General features: G+C 43.5%; 1 protein-coding gene across 2 annotated transcripts in view; it reads left to right on the top strand.

Annotated features, from left to right (window-relative positions):
* Positions 1-27,287, top strand: part of tulp4a (TUB like protein 4a) — a 451,862-nt gene that overhangs the window by 24,696 nt on the left and 399,879 nt on the right. For both annotated transcript variants that reach the window (XM_072581106.1, XM_072581105.1), the window contains exon 2: positions 16,693-16,821. In XM_072581106.1, the coding sequence (XP_072437207.1) occupies positions 16,693-16,821 (129 nt within the window). The remainder of the gene's footprint in view (positions 1-16,692; positions 16,822-27,287) is intronic.

Raw genomic sequence — 27,287 nt, 5'->3', positions numbered from 1 at the left:
TAAGTGTGTCATTCTCCATGTTAATGAAGAATTTACCATTTTATGGTCACTCTTCCCCAAAGGATCAACCATCCTAGTGTTGCTAACTAATCCTCTCGTGTTACGCAATACCCAGTGTTATGAGTTGAAGGTGTATGTTCTACCTTTGAGAGAGAGAGAGAATGTTGTTCTGAACGGAGAGCTTACCAGGACGTGCATGTGACTAGTTGGCAGTCCCAGAGTGCACTGGAAATTTGAAAATCTTTAACATTTGGGTACGAAATGGATACCTGAGTTTTAGTTGTTGTTTTGACAACAATTCAAACTTAATCAATCAGTTTAAATTAAGCCCCAGGATACTAAAACCCAATCGAGTTTGAATTTATTGTTTTTGCCGACATTGAACCAATTGGACGAACCGGTGTTGTGGGTATAAAATGGAGGACATCTTGAAAATTTAGGAAATAGTCTGTATCAAAGACTATTTAAAGATTCCCTACAGTGCAGACACAGGCCCTTCGGCCCGACCAGTCCGCACTGACCCTCTGAAGAGTAACCCACCCAGACCCCCATTTCCCCTCTGACTAATGCGCCTGACACTATGGGCAATTTAGCAATGCCAATTCACCTGACATGCACATCTTTGGACTGTGGGAGGAAACCGGAGCACCTGGAGGAAACCCACGCAGACACGAGGAGAATGTGCAAACCCCACACAGACAGTCGCCTGAGGCTGGAACTGAACATGGGACCCTGTTTCTGTGAGGCAGTAGTGCTAACCACAGCCAGCGTGCTGCCCCAATGAAACATAGTCCAAGTAAAAAGAAGACGAAAATCCAGGGAGGTCCTCAGCTGGAAGAAGAAAGGCACAGGAGACCACAGTGGCTGTGTAGTTTAGAAATTAAGTTGATGTAATTTTAGTAAGTGTCTTATTGGAACAGCATATTGTTATAGAGTTGGAGGCAGGTAATAAGCAGTTAAGAGAAAGGTGGCGGGGGTGGGGGTGGGTGGGTGGGGAGTGGTCCTTGAAATGTTAATGGTTGTTTAATGTTCACTTTAAAAAAAACTTGAAAATTTTCTTTAGCTGGTGGAATTTGGAAGTTCTCTATCACTCATGTTTTAACAGATTATGAGGTGAGCTTTTCATAGAACATAGAACAATACAGCACAGAACAGGCCCTTCAGCCCACGATGTTGTGCCGAACATTTGTCCTAGCTTAAGCACCCATCCATGTACCTAACAAATTGCCGCTTAAAGGTCACCAATGATTCTGACTCTGTCACTCCCACAGGCAGTGCATTCCATGCCCCTACCACACTCTGGGTAAAGAACATACCCCTGATATCCCCCCTATACCTTCCACCCTTCACCTTAAATTTATGTCCCCTTGTAACACTCTGTTGTACCGGGGGAAAATATTTCTGACTGTCTACTCTATCTATTCCTCTGATCTTGTTATAAACCTCTATCAAGTCACCCCTCATCCTTCGCCGTTCCAATGAGAAAAGGCCTAGCATCTCAACCTATCCTCGTACGACCTATTCTCCATTCCAGGCAACATCCTGGTAAATCTCCTCTGCACCCTCTCCAAAGCTTCCACATCTTTCCTAAAGTGAGGCAACCAGAACTGCACACAGTACTCCAAATGTGGCCTAACCAAGGTCCTCTACAGCTGCAACATCACTTCACGACTCTTGAATTCAATCCCTCTGCTAATGAACGCTAAAACACCATAGGCCGCCTTACAAGCTCTATCCATCTGAGTGGCAATTTTCAAAGATCTATGAACATAGACCCCAAGACCCCTCTGCTCCTCTACCTTACTAAGAACCCTACCGTTAACCCTGTATTCCCCATTCTTATTTGTCCTTCCAAAATGGACAACATCACACTTGACAGGGTTGAAGTCCATCTGCCACTCCACAGCCCAGCTCTGCATTATATCTAAGTCCCTTTGCAGCCGACAACAGCCCTCCTCACTATCTACAACTCCACCAATCTTCGTATCATCTGCAAATTTACTGACCTACCCTTCGACTCCCTCTTCCAAGTCATTAATAAAAATTACAAACAGCACAGGACCCAGAACTGATCCCTGTGGAACTCCACTTGTAACTGGGCTCCAGGCTGAATATTTACCATCTACCACCACTCTGACTTTGACTGGTTAGCCAGTTTTCTATTCAACTGGCCATATTTCCCTGTATCCCATGCCTCCTGACCTTCCGCATGAGCCTACCATGGGGAACCTTATCAAATGCCTTACTAAAATCCATGTACACTACATCCACTGCTTTACCCTCATCCACATGCTTGGTCACCTCCTCAAAGAATTCATTAAGACATGTAAGGCAAGACCTACCCCTCTCAAATCCGTGCTGGCTGTCCCTAATCAAGCAGTGTCTTTCCAGATACTCATAAATCCTATCCCTCAGTACCCTTTCCATTACTTTGCCTACCACCGAAGTAAGACTAACTGGCCTGTAATTCCCGGGGTTATCCCTATTCCCTTTTTTGAACAGGGGCACAACATTCACCAGTCTCCAGTCCCCTGGTAGCACCCCCTTTGACAGTGAAGATGAAAAGATCATTGCCAATGGTTCTGCAATTTCCTCTCTTGCTTCCCACATAATCCTAGGATATATCCCGTCAGGCCCGGGGGACTTGTCTATCCTCAAGTTTTTCAAAATGCCCAACACACCTTCCTTTCTAACAAGTATCTCCTCTAGCTTACCAGTCCGTTTCATACTCTCCTCTTCAACAATACGGTCCCTCTCATTTGTAAATACTGAAGAAAAGTACTCACTCAAGACCTCTCCTATCTCTTCCGACTCAATACAGAGTCTCCCACTACTGTCCTTGATCGGACCTACCCTTGTTCTCGTTATTCTCATGTTTCTCACATATGCAAAAAATGCCTTGGGATTATCCTTGATCCTACCCGCCAAGGATTTTTCATGCCCTCTCTTAGCTCTCCTAATCCCTTTCTTCTGCTCCCTTCTGGCTATTCTGTATCCCTCCAATGCTCTGTCTGAACCTTGTTTCCTCAACCTTATGTAAGCCTCCTCCTTCCTCCTTCCAAGACGTTCAACCTCCCTCGTCAACCAAGGTTCCCTCACACGACCATTTCTTTCCTGCCTGACAGGTACATACATATCAAGGACATGTCGTAGCTGTTCCTTGAGAAAGTTCCACATTTCAACGACATCCTTTCCTGACAGCCTATGCTCCCAATTTATGCTCCTCAGATCCTGTCTTGCAGCATCGTATTTACCCTTCCCCCAGTTGTAAAACCTGCCCTGTTGCACGCACCTATCTCTCTCCATGACCAAGGTGAAAGTCACAGAATTGTGGTCACCATTACCAAAATGCTCACCCACTAACAAGCCCATCACTTGTCCCGGTTCGTTACCAAGTACCAAATCCAATATGGCCTCCCCTCTGGTCAGACAATCTACATACTGAGTTAGAAAAGCTTCCTGGACATACTGTCCAATCTACTTGATCTAAAGAGCTTCCTATCAATATTTGGGAAGTTGAAATCGCCCATGACTACTACTCTGTGGCTTCTGCACCTTTCCAAAATCTGTTTCCCAATCTGTTTCTCCACATCTCTGCTGCTATTGGGGGGCCTATAATAAACACCCAACAAGGTGACTGCTCCTTTCCTATTTCTGACTTCAGCCCATACTACCTCCAAAGGCAGATCCCCCTTGAACTGCCTTTCTGCAGCCGTTATACCATTTCTAATTAGCAATGCCACCCCCCCCCCTCCTTTTTTACCACCCTCCCTAATCTTACTGAAACATCTGTAACCAGGAACCTCCAACAACCATTCCTGTCCCTCTTCTATCCACGTTTCCGTGATGGCCACAACATCATAGTCCCAAGTACCGATCCACGCCTTAAGTTCACCCACCTTATTTCTGATACTCCTTGCGTTGAAGTATACACACTTGAGCCCATCTCTGTGTCCGCAAGTATTCCCTGTCTGTGCTACATTCTCCAGAGCCTCCCTACATTCTTGGACAGCCTGAAAAACAGCTAACCTACTTGTTGGACTACAAGTCCGGATCCCATTCCCCTGCCAAATTAGTTTAAACCCCCCCAAAAGAGTGCTAGCAAACCTACCTCCCAGGATATTGGTGCCCTTCTGGTTCAGGTGCAACCAGTCCTGCTTATACAGGTCCCACCTTCCCCAGAATGCAGTCCAATTGTCCAAATACCTGAATCCCTCCCTCCTACACCATCCTTGCAGCCACGTGTTCAACTGCACTCTCTCCCTATTCCTTTGCCTCACTGTCACGTGGCACCGACAACAACCCAGAGATGATGACTCTGTCCGTCCTAGCTTTTAGTTTCCAGCCTAACTCCCTGAGCTCCTGAATGACCTCTCCACCCCTCTTCCTACCTATGTCGTTGGTGCCAACGTGAACCACAAGTTCTGGCTGCACACCCTCCCCCCCCTAAGGATTCTGAAGACACGGTCTGAGACGTCTCGGACCCTGGCACCCAGGAGGCAACAAACCATCCGAGAGTCTCGCCCATGTCCACAGAACCGCCTGTCTGTCCCTCTAACTATAGAGTCTGGGTAAAAACTATGACTGCAGATGCTGGAAATCAGATTCTGGATTAGCGGTGCTGGAAGAGCACAGCAGTTCAGGCAGCAACCAAGTAGCTTCAAAATCGTCATTTCGGGCAAAAGCCCTTCATCAGGAATAAAGGCAGTGAGCCTGAAGCGTGGAGGGATAAGCTAGAGGAGGGTGGGGGTGGGGAGAAAGTAGCATAGAGTACAATGGGTGACTGGGGGAGGGGATGAAGGTGATAGGTCAAGGAGGAGAGGGTGGAGTTGATAGGTGGAAAAGAAGATAGGCAGGTAGGACAAGTCCGGACAAGTTATGGGGACAGTTACTGAGCTGGAAGTTTAGAACCAGGGTGAGGTGGGGGAAGGGGAAATGAGGAAACTGTTGAAGTCCACATTGATGCCCTGGGGTTGAAGTGTTCCGAGGCGGAAGATGAGGTGTTCTTCCTCCAGGCGTCTGGTGGTGAGGGAGCGGCGGTGAAGGAGGCCCAGGACCTCCATGTCCTCGGCAGAGTGGGAGGGGGAGTTGAAATGTTGGGCCACGGGGCGGTGTGGTTGGTTGGTTCGGGTGTCCCGGAGATGTTCCCTAAAGCGCTCTGCTAGGAGGCACCCAGTCTCCCCAATGTAGAGGAGACCGCATCGGGAGCAACGGATACAATAAATGATAATAGTGGATGTGCAGGTGAAACTTTGATGGATGTGGAAGGCTCCTTTCAGGCCTTGGATAGAGGTGAGGGAGGAGGTGTGGGCACAGGTTTTACAGTTCCTGCGGTGGCAGGGGAAATTGCCAGGATTGGAGGGTGGGTTGTTTGGGGGCGTGGACCTGACCAGGTAGTCGCGGAGGGAACGGTCTTTGCGAAAGGTGGAAAGGGGTGGGGAGGGAACTATATCCCTGGTAGTGGGGTCTGTTTGGAGGTGGCGGAAATGTCGGCGGATGATTTGGTTTATGCGAAGGTTGGTAGGGTGGAAGGTGAGCAGCAGGGGCGTTCTGTCCTTGTTACGGTTGGAGGGATGGGGTATGAGGGCGGACGTGTGGGATGTAGACGAGATGCGTTGGACGGCATCTTTAACCACGTGGGAAGGGAAATTGCGGTCTGTAAAGAAGGAGGCCATCTGGTGTGTTCTATGGTGGAACTGGTCCTCCTGGGAGCAGATCCGGCGGAGGCGGAGGAATTGGGAATAAGGGATGGCATTTTTGCAAGAGTTCGAATGGGAAGAGGTGTAATCCAGGTAGCTGTGGGAGTCTGTGGGTTTGTAAAAAATGTCAGTGTCAAGTCGGTCGTCATCAATGGAGATGGAGAGGTCCAGGAAGGGGAGGGAGTTATCAGAGATGGTTCAGGTAAATTTAAGGTCAGGGTGGAATGTGTTGGTGAAGTTGATGAATTGCTCAACCTCCTCGCAGGAGAACGAGGTGGCGCCAATGCAGTCATCAATGTAGCGGAGGAAGAGGTGGGGAGTGGTGCCGGTGTAATTACGGAAGATCAACTGCTCTACGAAGCCAACAAAGAGACAGTCATAGCTGGGGCCCATACGTGTGCCCATGGTCTTGGGTCTGGAGGAAGTGGGAGGATTCAAAGGAGAAATTGTTAAGGGTGAGGACCAGTTCGGCCAAACGAATGAGAGTGTCGGTGGAAGGGTACTGTTGGGGACGTCTGGAGAGGAAAAAACGGAGGGCTTGGAGGCCCTGGTCATGGCGGATGGAGGTGTCGAGGATTGGATATCCATGGTGAAGATGAGGCGTTGGGGGCCGGGGAAACGGAAGTCTTGGAGGAGGTGGAGGGTGTGGTGGTGTCTCGAACGTATGAGGGGAGTTCCTGGACTAGGTGGGATAGGACAGTGTTGAGATAGGTAGAGGTGGGTTCAGTGGGGCAGGAGCATGCTGAGACAATGGGTCAGCCAGGGTGGTCAGGCTTGTGGACCTTGGGAAGGAGGTAGAACCGGGTAGTGCGGGGTTACCGGACTATGAGGTTGGAAGCTGTGGGTGGGAGATCTCCTGAGGTGATGAGGTTCTGTCTGGTCTGGGAGATGATGGTTTGGTGATGGGGGGTGGGGTCATGGTCGAGGGGGCAGTAGGAAGAGGTGTCCTCGAGTTGACGTTTGGCTTCAGCGGTGTAGAGGTCAGTGCGCCAGACTACCACTGCACTCCCTTTATCCGCTGGCTTGATGGTGAGGTTGGGATTGGAGCAGAGGGATTGGAGGGCTGTGCGTTGTGAGGGTGAGAGGTTGGAGTGGGGGAGGGAGGTAGACAGGTTGAGGCGGTTAATGTCCCGGCGGCAGTTGGAAATGAAGAGGTCAAGGGATGCCACCCCCACGCTTATTGATGTCACTTCCACCCCCATCATGGCCACTCCCACAACCACTTCCACCCCTCACAATTCCTCGTGCATCACACCTGACATCACTTCTGCCCTTCACATCATCGCTGATGCCATATGCTCAGTGACCTCCGCCACCCCTACTGCCTTGGTCACCACCACTTCCGCCCCCACCAGCGCCACTCACCTGCATTCTGCTGACATGCCCCCCACAGACCCCACTGTCACTATCCCCACCCCCAAGAACCCCAAGGGGAACACTAACCCTGCTCATGACTCCACCCCCATTCTCCCCACCATCACACCCACTCCAGTTACAGGTTCCGCCCCCACTCCCAGCTCTGCCCCCACTCCCAGCTCTACACCCACACCAGATCCCAGCTCCCAGCCCTGCCGAGTTTTCACCATCCCCCCAGACCTCCCCCTCACTGAGGACGAACGATCAGTCCTCAGCAAAGGACTCACCTTCATCCCCTTCCGTCCACGCATCAATGAATTTAATACACGCCGTGATGTCGAACAATTCTTCCGTCGCCTCCGCCTCTGAGCTTACTTTCACAATCAGGACTCCCGCCCACCTTCCGAGGACCCCTTTGCCCACCTCCAACATACTGCATCCACCTGGACACTCCGCGCTGGCCTATTACCTGCCCTTGACCTCTTCATTTCCAACTGCCGCTGACTTGTTTTGAAGACTTGTGCTTTATGATTAGCTGTGACTCTAGCAAAGCTGTAACTGAGATCTACCCAACACTGTTGAGAAATTTCCCAGGTATGTTCTATGCACAAAAAGCAAAGCAAATCCAAGTCTGCCAATCGCTGATCTATCAATCTTTGAGTTCTTTACGTTGCTGCCAAGTAGTATTTGCAGAGGAATAACCTAATTATCGATAATCACTTTGCGCTCTGCGAGGGTCACTTGGTTCCTGACCTCATTACAACCTTGGTCCAAACATGGACAAAAAGCGTCAGTGATGTGAGAATATGATTGCCCTTAACATCAATAAGAATTCAACTGATTGGAGTCGTAGACTTTGTGCATGTGATTATGCCTCACAAATTTAGAGGTCTTTGATGAAGTGACCAGGAAGGTTGATGAGGACATGGTAGTAGACATAGTCTACATGGATTTCAGTAAGAGAAGATTAGATCCCCTACAGTGTGGAAACAGGCCCTTCAGCCCCATAAGTCCACACCGACCTTTCGAAGAGTAACCTACTTCCCTCTGACTAATGCACCTAACCCAATGGGCAATTTAGCATGGCCAGATTCTGGATTAGTGGTGCTGGAAGAGCACAGCAGTTCAGGCAGCATCCAAGGAGCTTCGAAATCGACGTTTCGGGCAAAAGCCGTTCATCACTAATCCAGAATCTGGTTTCCAGCATCTGCAGTAATTGTTTTTACCCAATTTAGCATGGCCAGTACACCTAACCTGCACATCTTTGGGACTGTGGGAGGAAACCGGAACACCCGGAGGAAACCCACGCAGTCACTGAGACAATGTGCAAACTCCACACATTCAGTCAGCCAAGGCGGGAAGCGAACCTGGGTTCCTGGTGCTGTGAGACTGCAGTGCTAACCACTGAGCCACCATGCTGCTGTGATGATGAAGAAATGATGAAAAATAGTAGTACAGATTGTGTGTCAAAGCTGCAATATGTGGGTGCACAAGGATGCTATCGTGATCTAGGATAAACTTATCTGCAGTAAGTATTTTGAGGTTCAAGCAGCTTTGGCTCAGAGGTTGAGCTGGAGGCTGAACTACAGATATTGTGGTGCATCAGGAAAAGGCGACATTTGCATGCATTCTTTGTACTAGGAAGAAGACACACCTCTTAGGGTGTTCTGATATGTTCAATGGTCATTGACAGGAAGATGTGACTGAAGTGAGACAAATAAAAGGCTGTGTTGTCTGTCTAGTGCCAGGGTTCAGGTAGTCTCCTCTGGACTGGAACATATCTTGCAATGGAAGATGTGGATCCAGTTATGGATCCAGAGTTGGCAGAAGCATCAGTATTTTGTGTCACTGTCGAATATATGGAAAATCTTTCAAAGGCTAATTGAAATGAAGAAGTGAAAGGGAGAGAGGAACTTGCAGCAATTACTGTTGTCAGTGTAAAGAAGCTCTTTCTGCATAGATGCTGCTTGACTCCATGTGAATTCTAGTATTCTTTATTTTCAGTACAGATTCTAACATCTGTAGTAATTTTCTCCTAATAAGTACTCATGAAGTATTCAATTGTATAGACATATAACACACACTTTCAGTAATAGGTATGAACTATTTGTATGCCATCAAATATTTGTGCATTAACTTTTGTATTAACTCGCATTCTACTCTCATTTTCTAATTATCAGTTCTATCTCCTCTTTCCTTCTCAACTTGTATTTTCTCGTTCCTGCTTGACAAATTAACACATCATGCATTATACACCTTTTTTTCCCACCATAAAGTCCTGGCTTTGGTTCACATATGTTTCTTCCTCCTTAAAATATAATTAAGTCTGTACCTAAAGAATCCCCTTTAAGAACCACCATTGTTCTGCTTCAGTTGCTCCTTTCAGCCTTTTTGTGAACCTAAAGCTTGTAATGCAATCCCCCACCTCAGTCGAAGCAAAACGCTCAGAGACACCGGGAGGTTTTACCTCCATCTTTATTCTAGGCCCTGGAAGGAGAGAGAATAATCACCCATGTGCACAGAGATATGAGTTCACACTCTTGTCTGGAAGAGCACTTTCTTGATGATTTATATAGTCATCTTACAGGGAGGAGCATCCAGATAAGGCAACATACATATTGATTGGGTGACTGTAACAATCAGTGAGTGTCAATTGCAAAGTTTAAGCCATCTGGTGTTACACAATGAACGTTCTTAACCTTAACTGGCTTCACACCATGTTAACTGACCTTACATACTGAATACTTCCAATATTGTTAAATGGCTCTACATAATGACGGCTTTTCAACCTTGTTAATCCATTACCCTTGCCTCCAGCACCCCATTGTTAACTGCAAGTTCTTATCTGATCTGAGTCATGCTCAGCCGGAATCTTTTGTTTCATAAAACTCAAGAATTAATTCTTTCCTTACCTGCTCATACGTTTAACACATTCTCCGTTCCCTCCTTTTATCATTTCATAATAACCTATGGCATTGTCAGCTTTCATAAGACTCTGACAGTCAATATGTAAGCAATTATTGACACACACATATAATGATTATAACAACAAAAATTACTAGTCCGTTGCAGTAAATAAAGTTTGAAGAATCCTCCCATGTGGAAAAAACATTCACCAGTCAAGTTTTTAAATTCACAGTCCTTAGTGACCCTCCAAGTCAATTGGAAACGAGCCAGTTCTCCAAAATCCCCTTTACTAAAGTCCAACGTGAAAACAAAATTCAGCCTGTCCTTGTGCATCACTCCACGGAGACATCTGAATTCTTGGATAAGGACAATTCAATACTGAACAAAGCTGACGAGACCTCCATCCTGCCAGAGATGCTTCAGATGTAGGATACTAGCACATCTGAGTGTGAAATGCAGCAGTTGCAGCTACAGTAGCAGGCTAGGTGGACCCAACATTTTTTTGCTGCTTCTCCTCCCGCCCGCTGTTACATGTAATAAAGCCAACTGGCTATTGTGATGTTAGCTTGATCCATTATATCCATTAAATGATCGAAAGAGAAGGTAAAGCTCACGTGGTTTAATGTACACAGGAACGCTACTGACAAAAAGCGTACTGACCTCCTCTTCACCGTTGTTAGCTTCTTCACTTCTCTTGCTCATGACTGGGGAGCTGATTGAATCAGTCAGATCAGGTTGTGAAGGGGTGGGCGGTGGTCTGAAGATGTGCTTTACCTGTGAATGGAGAAACTCTGGAGACTATGTTAGCTGCTGAAAGTATCTTTGCATTTCCTCTCTCATTCCTTCCTTGCCAAGGTGGTTATCAGTATGAATACAGTTAAACATTTAACTACACTGAATTGTGTCTGCCTATTTCAACCTTTGAATTCTTGATGTCTATTGCTCTGTTCACTATTTATGATATTATCAAATTTATTGCAATCCATAAACTTCTAGTCATAGAGTCATAGAAATGTACAGCATGGAAACAGACCCTTTGGTCCAACTCGTTCAGCAACACTCCCATTAAGTGTACAAGTCCTGCTAAGATTTGCTTTGCCAAAATGCAGCATCTCCCGTTTATCTGAATTAAACTCCATCTGCCACTTCTCAGCCTGTCCCTCAGGATTCCCTCCAATACCTTGCCCACCACCAACGTCAGGCTCACTGGTCTATAGTTCCCTGGCTTGTCCTTGCTACCTTTCATAAACAGTGGCACTATGTTAGCCAACTTCCAGTCTTCCAGCACCTCACCTGCGCCTATTGATGATACAAATATCTCAGTAAGAGGCCCAGCAATCACTTTTCTAGTTTCCCACAGAGTTCTTGGCTACGCCTGATCAGGTCCTGGGGATTTATCCACCTTTATGCTTTTCAAGACATTCAGCACTTTCTCCTCTGTAACATGGGCATTTTGCAAGCTGTCACCATTTATTTTCCTCCATTCTATACCTTCCATATCCTTTTCCACAGTAAACACTAATGCACTCGTTTAGTATCTCCCTACTCCACCCCCATCTGCTCCACTCCACACAAAAACCACCTTGCTGATCTTTGAGGGGCTTAATTCTCTCCCTTTTGTCCTTAATGTATTTGTAAAAACCGTTTGGATTCTCCTTAACTATATTTGCCAAAGTTATCTCATGTCCCCTTTTCGCCCTCCTGATTTCCCTCTTAACTATACTCCTACAGCCTTTGTACTCTTATAAGGATTCACTCGATCTATCCTGTCTATGCCTTACATAGGCTTCCTTCTTTTTCTTAACCAAACCCTCAATTTCTCTCGTCGTCAAGCATCCCCTACACCTACCAGCCTTTCCTTTCACTGTAACAGGAGTATACTTTCTCTGGACTTTTGTGATGTCATTTTGAAGGGTTCCCATTTTCCAGCCGTCCCTTTATCTGCAAACATCTGTGCCCAATCAGCTTTTGAAAGTTCTTGCCTCATACCATCAAAATTGGCTCTCATCCAATTTAGAGCTTCAACTTTTAGATCTGGTCTATCCTTATCCATCACTATTTTAAATCTAATAGAATTATGGTCGCTGGCCCCAAAGTGCTCCCCCACTGACACCTCAGTCACCTGCCCTGCCTTTTTTCCCAAGTGTAGGTCAACTCCCCACTGACACCTTCTCTAGTAGGTACATCCACATACTGAATCAGAACATTTTCTTGTAGACACTTAACAAATTCCTCTCCATCTAAACCCTTAACACTATGGCAATGCTTGGACATTAAAATTTTAATGTTTGGACATTAAAATCCCCTGCCAAAACCACCCTATTATTCTTACAGAATGAGATATCCTTCCAGATTTTTCTCAATTTTCCTCTGACTACCCGGGGTTCTATAATACAATTCAAATAAGGTGATCATCCCTTTCTTATTTCTCAGTTCACCCAAATAACTTCCCTGGATGTATTTCTGGGAATAACCTCCCTCAGTACAGCTGTAATGCTATCCCTTATCAAAAATACCAGTCCCCCTCCTCTCTTGCCTCCCTTTCTATCCTTCCTGTAGCATTTGTATCCTGGAACATTAAACTGCCAGTCCTGCCCATCCCTGAGCCATGTTTCTGTAATTGCTATGATATCCCATCCCATGTTCCTAACCATGCCCTAAGTTCATCTGCCTTCCCTGTTAGGCCTCTTGCATTGAAATATGTGCAGTTTAATTTATCGATCCTACCTTGTTTTCTGCTTTGTCCCTGCCTGCCCTGATTGTTTGACTCACTTTTGTTCTCAACAGTCTCAGATTAAAATCTTTCCTCACTGTCTCCATGGGTTTCCCCACCCCCACTCCTCTACTTACTAGTGTAAAACCTCCCGAACAGTTCTAGCAAATCTCCCTGTCAGTATATTAGCCCCCTTCCAATTTATGTGCAATCCGTCCTCCTTGTACAGGCCACTTATACCCCAAAACCGCTTCCAATGATCCAAACATGTGAATCCTTCTCCCATACACTAGTTCCTCAGCCATGCATTCATCTGTGCTATCCTCCTATTCCTGCCCTCACAGCTCGTAGCCCCCGGATATTACTAATCTCGAGGGCCTCCTTTTTAAATTCCCGCCTAACTCTCTGTAATCTCCCTTCAGAATTTCAACCTTTTCCCTTCCTATATTGTTGGTTCCAATGTGTACATTGATCTCCTCCTAGCCCTTCTCCCTCTTGAGAACGTTTTGCACCCTCTCTGAGACATCCTTGATCTTGCCACCAGGGAAGCAACACGCCATTCTGATTTTTTGCTGCTGGCTGCAGAAATGTCTGTCTGTACCTCTGACTAAAGAGTCCCTAAGATTGCTTGGAACCCGACCTATCTCCCATTATGTTAGAGCCAGTCTGAATACCATAAAACCTGGCTGTTCATGCTATGTTCCCCTGATAATCCATCACCCGCTACATTTTCCAAGACAACATACTTGTTTGAAATCTGGATGGCCACAGAAGACTCCTGCACTACCTGCCTACCTCTCTTACCTTTCCTGTATTTAACCCATCTATATGACTGCATCTGAGACTTCCGCGCCCCCCCCCCCCCCCCCCCACTTCCTATTAATTGCTGTCCATCACATCCCCTTGCTATTTGCCTCTTAACTGCCCCTCCAATCGATCCATTCGATCTGATAGGATTTGCAGCCTATGGCATTTACTGCACATAAAATCCTCAGTAACCCATAAACTCTCCCTAAACTCCCACATCCAACAAGACGAGCATATCATTCTACTAAGGGCAATTTTTGCTTCTTTCAGTCTACAGACCCAGAAAATATCCCACTCTTATTCCTCTACAAAACACTGCCCCAGGTTAAATGAATACTTATGGCTTATACTTTAAGTTTAATCAAGAGACATAGCTCAATAAAACATATAACCAAGAAAGAACCTACTCCACTCACTACTGCAGACTTAAAACATTTGAGGAAAGACATTCTGGCTATTGAGGGAATGCAGCGTAGGTTCACGAGATCAATTCCTGGAATGGCGGGATTACCTTACACTGAAAGACTGAAGCGACTGGGCTTGTATACCCTTGAGTTTAGAAGACTGAGGGGGGATCTGATTGAGACATATAAGATTATGAAAGGATTGGACACTCTGGCAGCAGGAAACAGCTGATGGGTGAATGCCGAACCAGAGGACACAGCTTAAAAATACGGGGTAGACCACTTAGGACAGATATGAGGGGAAACTTATTCACCCAGAGAGTGGTGGCTGTGTGGAATGCTGTGCCCCAGAGGGCAGTCGAGGCCCAGTCTCTGGATTCATTTAAGAAAGCGTTGGATAGAGCTCTCAAAGATAATGGAATCCAGGGTTATGGAGATAAGGCAGGAAGAGGATACTGATTAGGAATGATCAGCCATGATCGTATTGAATGGCGGTGCAGGCTCGAAGGGCTGAATGGCCTACTCCTGCACCTATTGTCTATTGTCTGTTGTCTATATCTGTTTCTATGCTGTGACCTAACCCAAACAAGTTCCTCCAAGATCAGTTGTCAATTTCACTGTTGTTTAATTTTCCCAGACGTACTCCAATGTCCAGCAGTACATGAATTCAACAGCAAAGGCAGTAACTGCTAACTCTGTCAGTTAGCAATGTGGGTTTCTCTCTGTATCTGACTGCCTCTGACTGACACTCTCTCTCCTTCCTGCACTGACCTCACCATAAAGGCAGTAGGAGTATATTTAAGAGAGAAATCAGGAGGGCAAAAAGGGGACATGAGGTAGCTTCGGCAAATAGAGTTAAGGAGAATCCAAAGGGTCTTAACAATTTTTAACAGAACTGAAACAGCTTAGCTTCAATTTCTAATATTTTCTAAAATCCTAACAAAACATCAAACTCAAAATGCACTCTTCTTTTTGTGAACACTGTGCATTAAAAACATAGCAGCAAAGATATTTTAATATAATACTCATATGTGGCTAAAGTATGACCTCTGACCCCAGCTTTTTTTTTAAACAGGCATTGTAGAATTTCAAACAAATCAGGGGCTAAAGGCACTCAAACAATTTGTTTTAAAGTTACAAGTTTGAGAATTTTTAAAAAGGACATAATGTTGTACAATTTCAATGTAAAGATAAAATCTGCCCTATTATATTGCCCACAAAACACGTTTATTTGAGATCCTGATTCAAACAAGGCAAAACAGTTACTTAAAGGGATTTTCTGAACCAGTGTTTTAACAAATCAGACATTTAAACATGGAACACTCTCAGAATGGCACAATTTGCATTGAAACTCCGCCCTCGCCCAACCCAAGTATTAGTACAAACTTAATGACAGCGTTTCTCTTTTTTTTGTATCCTCTTAATGAAAGTACACTTATAAAAAAGAGAAAATCCTTACGGTGGACCACAGGACACCACAGTCCATGCTACTGTCTTCCCCCAGGACAAAGACTCGCAGAGCCTCAAATTTCACCCCTAGGGAGGACTTTAACTCCGTTCTCACTTTATTCCTCACAGAGGCTCGAACCCCACTGAAACAGAGGATGCAAAACCCAGCACAGTGCAGAGGACTTGAACCTCAAATCAAACCAATCCCATGGGACTCAAACCCAGTACCACCCTGAGGATTCAAGCCTCTGTTTGTCGGCGCACTTGCGCAATTGTGTGTCTAGACCGAACTAATTACAGTTCGAGGAATCCATACAATGGAGAGTGATTGAATGAGGGACCGTCTCTGGCACACAGGAATATCAAGAGGGACCAATGTTTAAAATCTTACCTGGTGGCCTGCTTGTCTCGCGACATCAATGTTCCTGGCAGCCGCTGACACTGTCCGATCGTAACTATTCATTTAGATCCGGCCGACTGCGCCAATATTGTCATCCTGTCTTCCCGCTCCAGTCGATGCAAAACGCTGAGACACAGTGTAGTTTAACCTCCATCTTCATTCCAGGCCCTGAAGGGAGAGAGAACGATTGCCCATGTGCACGGAGACATGAGTTCATGGTCTTCTTTGGAAGAGTAGTTTCTTAATAAATTATATTGTCATCTTACAGGATGGAGGATCCGGATAAGGCAACATACGTATTGATTGTGTGACCTTTATAATTAGTGAGTGCCAATAGCAAAGATTAAGCCATCTGGTGTTAGACAATGAACGTTCTTAACCTTAACTGGCTTCACATCATGAATACTTTTAACCTTGTTAACTGACCTTACATACTGAATACTTCCAATATTGTTAAATGGCTCTACATAATGACTGCTTTTCCACCTTGTTAACCCATTACCCTTGCCTCTAGCACCCCATTATTAACTGCAAGTGCTTATCTGACCTGAGTCATGTTCAGCTGAACCTCTTGTTTCACAAAACTCAGAACTTAACTCTTTCCCTACTTGCTCATATTCTTTACACATTCTCAATTGTATCTAAGTGTTTCCTCCTCCCCAAACTTGGCTGATTTATTCTGCCAGAATCTGTTCCAGTCATGCAAAGGAAAGAATTGTCAAGGAAACTCTCTGGAATATCTTTGAGATTTTTTAAAACTATTTTTATTATTTTGCAACTGTTTAGATAATTTGTCTAAATATGGAGATGTATTGTACTAAAAGTTACTTTATTGAATTGTGCGTTTTAAGTTCTTTAATCGTATCCCTCTACTAAAAATGAATCCTTTTAAGCTTCTGATCTTGCAGTTTTCATTCCGAATTACTCCTGTACTTAATTGTTACTGATTTTGTGTAGGTGGTACTTGTGCGATGGAATGAGCCATTTCAGAAACTTGCAACATGTGATGCCGATGGAGGAATTTTTGTGTGGATTCAGTATGAAGGGAGGTGGTCGGTTGAGCTGGTCAACGATCGTGGAGCACAGGTAAGCATTTTTTTTCAAATGAAAAGTGAGAGAATATTTTCTAATATGATCACTGTTGAATTTTATGGATGTGAAACTTGTATCAAAGGGGTCAAATTCTGATTCCATGATTTTTCTTGAATAATGCGGTGAAATAGTATGTATGTTTCACTTATTTGTTTGATTCTTTGTTTCTTTTATTTTCAACAAGTAAATGCTGTTAAGTCTGTTCAGACTTGTCTTTTTCATTTGAGTAATATCGATTGGGTTAAATGGTATTTTTGTTCATTCAGAAAGAGAAACATTTAAATTACTATATTAAATGGTTCAATGTCCATCTGTTTCACCATCTCTCATCCTGTTACTACATGACTTAACAATAATAAGCGTTGTTAAGTAATCATGGTAGTCCACCTCTTTTAATGCATAGCACATCCAGATATGATGCAAGAGAGAAGGTGGAAAGCTTTGGGAAACATGCCCAAAGTCAATATGTCCTCTCAAATATTTGTACCTCCACAACTTCATGTCTTGTATTTTGCATTTGCTGTATTTCATTTCTTGCAAAAAAAATTAACATTCAGATAATTCACCTATTCACTGCTGTCACACTGAAATAATCTTCACATACGTTTCAAACACAGGACCATTTCTTAGTTCTTGGTTAGGTGAAGCAGTTTGTCATGATATTAGATAACTCATTCAAAATATTAACTCAGTTTTATTCTCCACAAATGCTGTTAGACCTGCTGAGTTTCTCCATTTTATTTAGTTTAGATTACTTAGTGTGGAAACAGGCCCTTCGGCCCAACAAGTCCACACCGACCCTCCGAAGAGCAACTCCCCCAAACCCATTCCCCTACACCTAACACTACGGGCAATTTAACATTGTCAATTCACCTAACCTGCACGTCTTTGGATTGTGGGAGGAAACCGGAGCACCCGGGGGAAACCCACGCAGACACTGGGAGAATGTGCAAACTGCACACAGACAGTTGCCTGAGGTGGGAATTGAACCCAGGTCTCTGGTGCTGTGAGGCAGCAGTGCTCACCACCGTGCTGCCCAGTTTTCTGGGTCTGCAAATCTTGTCTCGATTTAACGTGCTTAAGTTGTACAAAAGAAATTCTTTGCTTGATTTCACTTTTGAATTGTAACAGTTTAAAGTTTTAAAACAGTAATTGCATTACTTAATTGAGAACATCCCTTGCCTAAATAAGTACTACTTGTAATTCAGTTGGCTTCATATCCTAAATCATCCTGGATGTCATCTTCTGATAAATGATGTATCCTTTTTTCATTGACCTGTGATCTGATTTGGAACCCAAACTCCATTGTTGTTTTCTTGCTCATAAAGGCAAATTTCAAGTTTTCCACTTTTGAAAACTGAGTTTTCTTTGTCTCCTGGCTAAGTAATTCAAGTTAATCTGAAACCAAGCAATTTGTAACCAGAAGATGGGTTTACCAGAATCATCTGCCAATTTGATTTCAGTTCGAGCGTTCCAAATCTGGCTCATGGTATCTCGTAGTTTTTGGTTGTGTCATTGCCCAAAGTGTAATAACTTCAAGATTTCAAATTGTTGATCGTTCTTTTTGAATTGACCGGGTGCAGCGTTGGGGTTTGCAAGTGGCTGGTTCAAACTTGTAGTGTCTGTTTACAGAGCATGCTGTGGCTTAACTGTTTGAAACACCTGCCTTGTAAACAGGTTATCCTGGGTTCAAAACCCAGTGGTGCTTTTGCAACAGTAGAGACTTGCCAACTTTAAGGGCACACAAATGGTCATTGGATAGGCCTGTGGATTAGCATGGAATAACGTAGATTAGATGGGCTTCAGATTGGTTTCCCAGGTTGGCACAACATTAAGGGCCAAAGGGCCTGTACTGCGCTGTAATGTTCTATGTTCTAATTACACTGACAGCTGTTTTAAATTGACTTTTCAGTGTTCTAAGCATGTTCCCACTTGTTCTACTGCTTCAGTACATTTGAAAACACTGATTCAGGCTTATTTTCTACATTTTTGTTTGGCATCTTCAGTATTCGCACCCTGCGTCACTGACGTATAGTGTCAGCAATGTGCCATATACAAGATGTACTATGGCCAACTTACACTGGCCATAGATCTTTTTAACACAGCATTCTAAATCCATAATGTTTATGACCTGCACAGAGAAGGGCAACAACTGTATGGTAACACTACGACCTACGTGTTCTCAGCCAAGATGCATCTCATTCTGACTAAGCACTCTTCCTTCCATTGTCACTTGGATGGCACCACAAAACAAACAACTGAGCTGGGAGAGGGGGTGTGGTCTCCTGAGTTAATACAGGTACATATACAATGCTCCCGTTTCTTTATTTGGGAGCTTTGTGCTGAGTATAGCTGTTTTGTATTCTGTTTTTATTTTGGTTTTGTTTTTGCATTTTTTTGAACTATTAGTTATTTGCTTATTCATTGGTGTTGCTTTGCACAGTGTTATGGTTTGTTTTGTATTATAGGGTAGGTTAGTAGTTAGCTGAAAATGTGTTGCTGGAAAAGCGCAGCAGGTCAGGCAGCATCCAAAGAGCAGGAGAATCGACGTTTCAGGCATGAGCCCTTCTTCAGGAATTCTTGAAGAAGGGCTCATGCATGAAACATCGATTCTCCTACTCCTTGGATGCTGCCTGACCTGCGCTTTTCCAGCAATACATTTTCAGCTCTCTCTCCAGCATCTGCAGTCCTCACTTTCTCCTAGATTAGTAGTTAGATGGTAGTTGTAATTTGTTTTTTTTCTTATTATACTGATATTTGTTATTGTATTTTTTCAATAATTTTATATGTTTGTAAAGTTAAAAAAAATTGCTAGTAAATATATTTACAAAAAACAACTTTTTATCAGACTGTTCATTAAATGTTATAGGACGTTTCCTCTCTTTCTAGCCAATTTATTAAATTCTTTGAAGACGAGGGCAATGTAAGATGAAATCAACTTTTGTTGCTAAGTTAAGTACCTGGGGCTTGACTAACTTCAAAGCATGTGAAATTAGTGGACAAATTACAGAGTGACTTGCAAAATAGCTGCAAGACGAAAAGCAAAGTGGGGTTTAAAATTGTTTAGATTTGAAAAGTTGGGAGGAGTCTGAACATGTTCAATATTTGTGAATGGAAGTTTAATTCTCAAAGACTGAGAAACAAACATGACTATCGATTTGAGTGCCCTGTGCAATTGCTGAATGTATTTCAATACAGACAAATGTGTGTTAGAGCATTTTGATGGGAACAGTCTGAGCCACAAACGCTTAGAGTCAAAATTGGGAAAATTGGTCAGTAATTATGGATAAGGGCATGAATTATGGATTATGAATTAGGGAAATTCTAATGTTATTAATTTGAAAGGATGTTTAAAAAGTTGCTTTGGAAATAGCTACTGGAAGATAATTCAGTGAAATTTAATCAAATAACAGTTAGTAAGGTCTCAAAGCATGAATGTACCCTTAAAGAAAAGGTGGAAATCTTGAACCCACAGAATGTGAAGAGGATTAAAGGAAATGACAAAGGAAAAAGGGCTGGTAATGATAGAAGGGGTGAGCTCAATTCTGCCAAAAGCCTGCAGGGGTAACATTGAAAAGTAAGATTGCAGACAGAAGGCATGAATAATATTGACTGGACAAAGGTTAAGATAACTAACGAAAGTACAGGTACTATTGAGGACTGTGAAATTGATCTGCATGTGCAAAGTTTTTTCACCTTTCTCCTTTCATGGATTGTGGACATTTAGTCAATATTTGTTACCGATACTCGATCATCATTGAGAGATGAAGGTGAATCACAATAATCTTTTTCAGTACAACCAGAGTACTCTATGTAGGAGCCCTCCTGCTTTCCATTGGGGACCTAAAATGGAGGGTGTTGCACATAGCACAGACATGCAATTATAGATAGAGATGGTTCACAGACACCTAGCCCAGTGGTTTTTAGGGTGCTGTCGAGTCCGTGGACCATCCATATAGTAGTTGTGGGTGATTCCTCTCCCTTTTTGTTACCTGAGAAATCTTTTGTGGTGTTCTTGGTTAGATTTCAGTACCATACTCCTGATCTTTGGGCATTTGGAGTAGAGGGATGCAGGTGAGATGCTGTTCCTGGGCCTGGCCAAAGTGATTGTGGAGAAGGTCATTGCTTCGACTGCCTGATCCTCTTCTGCTAAATGTTTGTACCTGGGTGTGGTTGGAAAAAGATCACGTTACCAATACTCTTCCTACCTTTAGCGAGAGGTGGGTACTTCAGGGTTTAGAGTGCTTTATTTCCCCTTCCAACTCCATTTTCATTTAACTCACTCTTTCTTTACCTGTCCCTCACCATTTCTCTACATTGCCCTGAATATGGTTGGCATACAAATAAATGCATTGTAAAACATGGATGACTTTCTGGATGGTGGTTAATAGATGAAAAAAATACCATAGATGATTTGGTGATAGAGAAGAAATCAGCAACTATGACCCATTCACTGCCTGCTGTTGGTCATCAAAAGGGTCCTACTTCCTAACTGTCTTCTGTGGCTGTGTTCATGGCCAAGTGCCTGTGAAGAGGAAGCACAAAATGTTCACAAATACTCTTGATGCCTTTAGAGGTAGCTGGGCACTGTCGGGGGTGGGGAGGGAGGGAAACGGTACAGTGCTTTACTTCCCCTTCCAGCTCCAATTTTGATTTGGCCCCCTCCCTCTCTACCTACCCTTCTCTCACCTTTAATGGTCTGCATTGTCCTTATGAGTTTTGATGTATATTAATCAATTGAAAAACGTGGATGATTTACTGGTGCTGGCTAATAGGTAAAAAATAAATTACAGGTAATTCAGTGATGGGTGAAAGAATGTATAAGAGAACTTGCAAAAATAGGGGGAAAAAAAAGCTGGCATTTCATTATGTAGGTTGGTGGGGGTTTGCATACAGCAGTGCAAATGTAAGTTAGGATGGTTTACTGGTTTGCAGCCCAGCTGTTTATTTTGTAGTGTTGTGAAAAATTTGTGTGTTGGATGTGGAAGGCTGCACCCCAATTTTAATTATTCGAAAAATCTTTTGCTGTGCTTTTGGTTACCCTTAAGCCTGATGCTCCTGATCTTTGGGCATCTGTTGCAGAGACAAGTGGCTAGGAGTAGAAGAGTTAAGAGTGGGAGAAGGCGATTCAGCTTTTTGAGCCTGCTGTGTCTTTAACGTGATTATGGCTGATCCTGTAGCCTTTTATCCCACTTTTCATCAGAAACCAAACCATTTCTTTCTTGAATCTGTTGGTTGATTCTGCCTGCACTGCACTCTGGAACAGTGAGTTCCACAGATTCACAAACCTCAGAGTAGCAGTTTCTCCTCACCTTAGTTTTGAACCTACCTCCTCTGCTATATCTATAACTTCTTGTTCTATACTTTCCCGCAAGAGGAGCATGCGTTCACCTTATCCATCTCCTTTAGCATTTTATATACTTCAGTCAGCTCCCCCTTACTCTTCAGAACTCAAGCAAGTACAAGCCCTAGCTATTCAACTGCTTTTCATACAACAACCCTGTCATTCCTGGAGTCAATGTGGTGAACTTCCTGTGATTTGCCTCCAGTGCCATCATATCCTCAAGTCGGGAGACCAAAACAGACACTACTCCAGGTACAGTCTCACTAATTCCTTGTATAATTGTAACAATGTTACATTACTTTTATAGTCTAGTCCTTTTGCAATAAATGTCAAGATTCCATTTGCCTTCCTTATTACAGAGGAACCTCGATTATCCGGCATTCGATTATCTGAATATTGGGTTATCTGGCAAGATCGCAAGGTCCCGAAGCTCGGCTAAGCTGTGTTATCCGGCATTTGATTATCTGGAATTCAATTAACCCCAAATGAAATACTGCCCACTCATGTCCTTCGGATAATTGAGGTTCCTGTGTATATGCTGTACCTGCATGCCCACTTTCTGTGTTTCATACACAAGAGCACTGACACACTTCGAATCTGCTTCCCTTTTAAATAATTTACCCTTTTTGTTTCTGGTTAAAATGGATAAGCTCGCATTTATCCACATTAAACACCATCTGCCAGATACTGACCCATTCTCATAGCCTATCAATGTCTACCTGGTGCCAAGGACCCGGGTTCAATTCCCGCCTCGGGCAACTGTCTGTGTGGAGTTTGCACATTCTCCCTGTGTCTGCGTGGGTTTCCTCCGGGTGCTCTGGTTTCCTCCCACAGGTCAGGTGAATTGGCCATGCTAAATTGCCCATAGTGTTAGCTGGATTAGGTGGATTAATTAGGGATAAATGTAGGGGAATGTGTTTAAGTGGCTCTTCAGAGGGTCGGTGTGGACTTGCTGGGCTGAAGGGAATCTAATCTAATCTAATTTGCTTTCCCATCTATTTAGTATCAATCCATGAATGTTACACTGTATCCCTACTTGCAGATCATTTATATAAATTGTAAATGCTTGAGGTCTGAACTGAATCCTTTGGCAGCGCACTAATTACAGCTCACTATCCAGAGAAGGACTTACTTACTCAACCCTCTGCTTTCTATCAGTCAGCTAATCCCCTGTCCAAACCAATACTCTGCCCCTAACCCCCTGGGATCTAACCTTTTGGATCAGTCTATTTTTTGGCATCTTTTCAAATGTCTTCTGGGAGTCTAGATATACCACTGGATCACTGGAACCAAGTTGGAGAAGCCTCCTTGTGGGTTTGCTGCTAGGCCTAGTGAGATTGGCTATTAACAGATCCAAGCAGCGGGTAGCAGAGGGGTTCATAGTTGCTGACTGTCTAATTCTCTTTAATGGCTACGTTTGTGCCCTGCTGCTCACTGAGAGGGACCCCACAGCATCCATCAATACTGTCAATGCTTTTAGAGAATGCAAAGATTGGAGTGTCCTCTTGCCCGTGTAACTCCTTTTTGATTTAGCCCCCTCCCGATCTCTCAATTTTGATCTGCATTGCTTTTTGCTGGGCATAGCGGTGGGGAAGGAAGCTGCTCAGTTGTGTGTGATAACACTTTCAGATGTAAAGAAAAAGTGAAAAATGTAAAAGAAGGAAAAAAAGTGAGCAGTGGCTTTTCATAGGGATTTTGGAGTGGAAAAGCTTGCATTGCAGGAATCCACTAAGGTGGTTCACGAACTCTCAGCCCAATTGTTTATTTTGCAGTGCTATGTTGTCCATCAACCATGCATATATTGGTTCTGGGCAATTGCATCCCCTTTTTAGTTATTTAAAAAAAAATTGTTTGTATCTCTGCATTTGAGCCAGGGTTCAAATTCCACTTGCTCCAGCGGTGTATAATAACATCTTTGAGTGGCTTGATTAGAAAATACTTTTTAGAAAAAGACTTGTCCCTGTCCCCCCCTTAACTTAGCCTGCTCTGTCTCTCTTCCTCATTTTTGTTGTTACAATATTCGTGAAGGACAGTGATTGTGAAATTTTTATTTTAATTTTTAAAAAATGATTTGTTGGTAGAAGAATAAACATATCCAGAGGTATGTGCCAGCATCTCTGGGTAGAGGAAACAAAATGGCCTGGTTTTCCCTGGTCATGATGCTTTCTTGGGGAGAGGAAAGAGCAAACCAGTACATGTATTGAACTAAGTGATATCAAAGCTGTTAGTGAAAGACAGACTGATTCTTGCTTCAGTCTGTGAATGAGAAGTAGTTGAGCATAGCAGATTAACTTCATTCTCTTCAGATGGAAAGATACATAAGAATTGTTTTATGGCAAAGGTACCACTTTTGGATGCTCCTCATGTGAAATGGCTTCAGTCGTGTTGAAAGCCATTTAATATGACTATTCAGAGAAGAATGAGTGTAAGTGCAGAATCTGGTTACTTCTCGAGCAGGAGGAATGACCTTAGCTGTGTCTTTACCAGGAAGGAGTAAGATTAGAACCAAAGTACTTTCAGAACTGGATGTATGTGACTTAAGGAAAAGAAAAGTGATTGCTAGTTCTATTGCAATTTATGAACCAAATTTCAAAGAAGGATTTTTTTTTAACAGTCTATGAAGCAAAGTTGATCTATGATGAATTTAAGAAGATAATCCAGGGAAAAAAACTACAAAAATGATAGAAAATCCAGTGTCTGTGCTTGTGATCATTATTATATTGTTCAATCTCACACTTAGACCTTTGCCTTTCTCAGAGTCATAGAGATGTACAGCACGGAAACAGACCCTTCAGTCCAACTTGTCCATTAGTCTAGTCCCATTCAAGCCAGCATTTTGTCTATATCCATCTAAACCCTTACTAATCTTACACCTATACTGATGCCTTTTAAATGTTGTAATTGTATCAGTCTCTACCACCACCTCTAGCTGCTCATTGCTTGTACACGCCACCTCTCTGGTAAAAGGTTGCATCTTAGATCCCTTTTGAATCTTTCCCCTCTAACTGTAACTCTGAGTTGTCTAATATTGGATTCTCCTACCCTGGGGAAAAGATCTTGATAATTCACTGCATCTGTGCTCTTCATTTTATAAACTTCTACAAGATTACCCCTCAGCCTCTGATGCTGCAGAGTCCTGGCCTATTCAGCTTAAACTCTCCAACCCAGGCAACATCCTTGTAAATATTTTCTGAATCCTTTCAAGTTTCACAACATCCTTCATACAGCAGGGAGACCAGAGTTGAATGCAGAATTCTAAAAGTGGCCGAACTGATGTCCTGTACAGCCGCAATGTGACCTCCCAACTCCTATCCTCAATGCACTGATCAATAAAGACAAGGGTACCAAATGTTGCCTTCACTATCTTGTCTATGTGCAACTCCGCTTTTAAGGAACTGTGAACCTGCACCCTAAGGTCTCTTTGTTCAGCAACACTCTGCAGGACCATAGCATTAACTGTGCAAGACCTACCATGATTCACTCTACCAAAATGCAGATATTTATCCAAGTTAAACTCCATCTGCCATCCCCTGGCTCATTTGCCTATTTGATTCAAGTCCTGTCGTATTCTAAGGTGGAGGTTCACTATTGTACTAAAGATTCGCTTTGGGAACAGATAACTGCCACTTTGAACTCATTATGGGAGAACAGTGTTATAGACCAGGTCAGACCACCTCAAAAGTATTTTCAGGTGGCAGATTAGATCCTAGGTTTTTCTTATTTTAAAGAAAAATGTGAAGTGTCTCAGATGCAGTATGACTGGTCAAGCTACTCCGTGTTAAGGGAAACACGATTTACTTAAACACTCTAGTTAAAATAAGCCAAAGAAAGAGGAATTTAGAATAACCTAACAGATTGGAAACTTATCATAATATTAATACAGTAACTATTACTAGTTAACTGTTCTAATATAGTAATATCCCATAAACACATCCTTTGGCAAAAAGGAAAATTCAGACATAGGTTCTCACATACACTTCTCCATTGAGATGATTCAGAAAGAGTAGCAACCAAGAAACATTCACTGAAGCTCCAACCCTTTTGAGACACCAATAGGTGTTTCTTTTAAAAAAAAACCCAAGGCTTCCCAAGCTGTTTACTCAAGTGGCCTCAAGCTAGTTTGGCACCCCTTACAAACTCTCTTCACATAAAACAGGAAATAAGAACCTCTCTAAGTGATAGCATCATCACACCTCCTCCTTTGTTTAAAAAAAACTTTATTTCAGCACCCTACCAGCCCTTTGGCCCTCTGTTGTCCACACCTTTTTTCCTACTCTCAGATCAGACTAACCTAACATACCCTTCACTGTTCCATCTTCCATGTGCCTATCCAAGAGAAGCTTATGTGTCCCTAATGTATCTGACTCTACTACCACTGCTGGCAGTACATTCCACGCACTCATCACTCTCTGTGGAAAGAACCTACCTCTGACATCTCCCCTAAAACTTCCTCTAATTACCTTTAAATTATGCCCTCTTGTGAAAGACATTCCTGCCATTGGAAAAAGTCTCTGGCTATCCACTCTATATCTTCCACTCAACATCTTGTAAACCTCTATCAAGTCACCTCTCATTCCTTCTTTGCTCCAATAAGAAAAGCCCTAGCTCCCTCAGCCTTTCTTCATGCAGCATGCCCTGTAGTCCAGGCAGCATCCTGGTAAATCTCCTCTGCATCCTCTCACTCAAACTTCCACATCTTTCCTGTAATGAGCTGACCAGAACTAAAGACAATATTCCAAGTGTGGCCTAATTAGTGTTATATAGAGCTGCAGCATAACCTCGCAGGTCTTAAACTTAATACCCCTGCTAATGAGAGCAAACACATCATACACCGCCTTAACAAACCTATCAACTTGGGTGACAACTTTGACAGATCTATGGACATGGACTCCAAGATCCCTCTGTTCCTCCACACTGCTAAGAATCCTGCCTTTAATCCTGAATTCTGTGTTCAAATTCGATCTCCAAAGTGAATGATGTCACACTTATCGAGGTTGAACTCTATCTCCTACTTATTAGTCCAGTTCTGCATCCTATTTGTGTTCCGTTGCAACCTACCGCAGCCCTCTACGCTATCCACAACTCTACCACCAACATTCATGTCATCAGCAAACAT

The sequence above is a fragment of the Chiloscyllium punctatum genome, chromosome 11, assembly GCF_047496795.1.
Source record: "Chiloscyllium punctatum isolate Juve2018m chromosome 11, sChiPun1.3, whole genome shotgun sequence".
NCBI classification, from domain to species: domain Eukaryota; kingdom Metazoa; phylum Chordata; class Chondrichthyes; order Orectolobiformes; family Hemiscylliidae; genus Chiloscyllium; species Chiloscyllium punctatum.
Note: the sequence above shows the minus strand (reverse complement) of the source record. Positions and strands in the feature narration are given on the sequence as shown.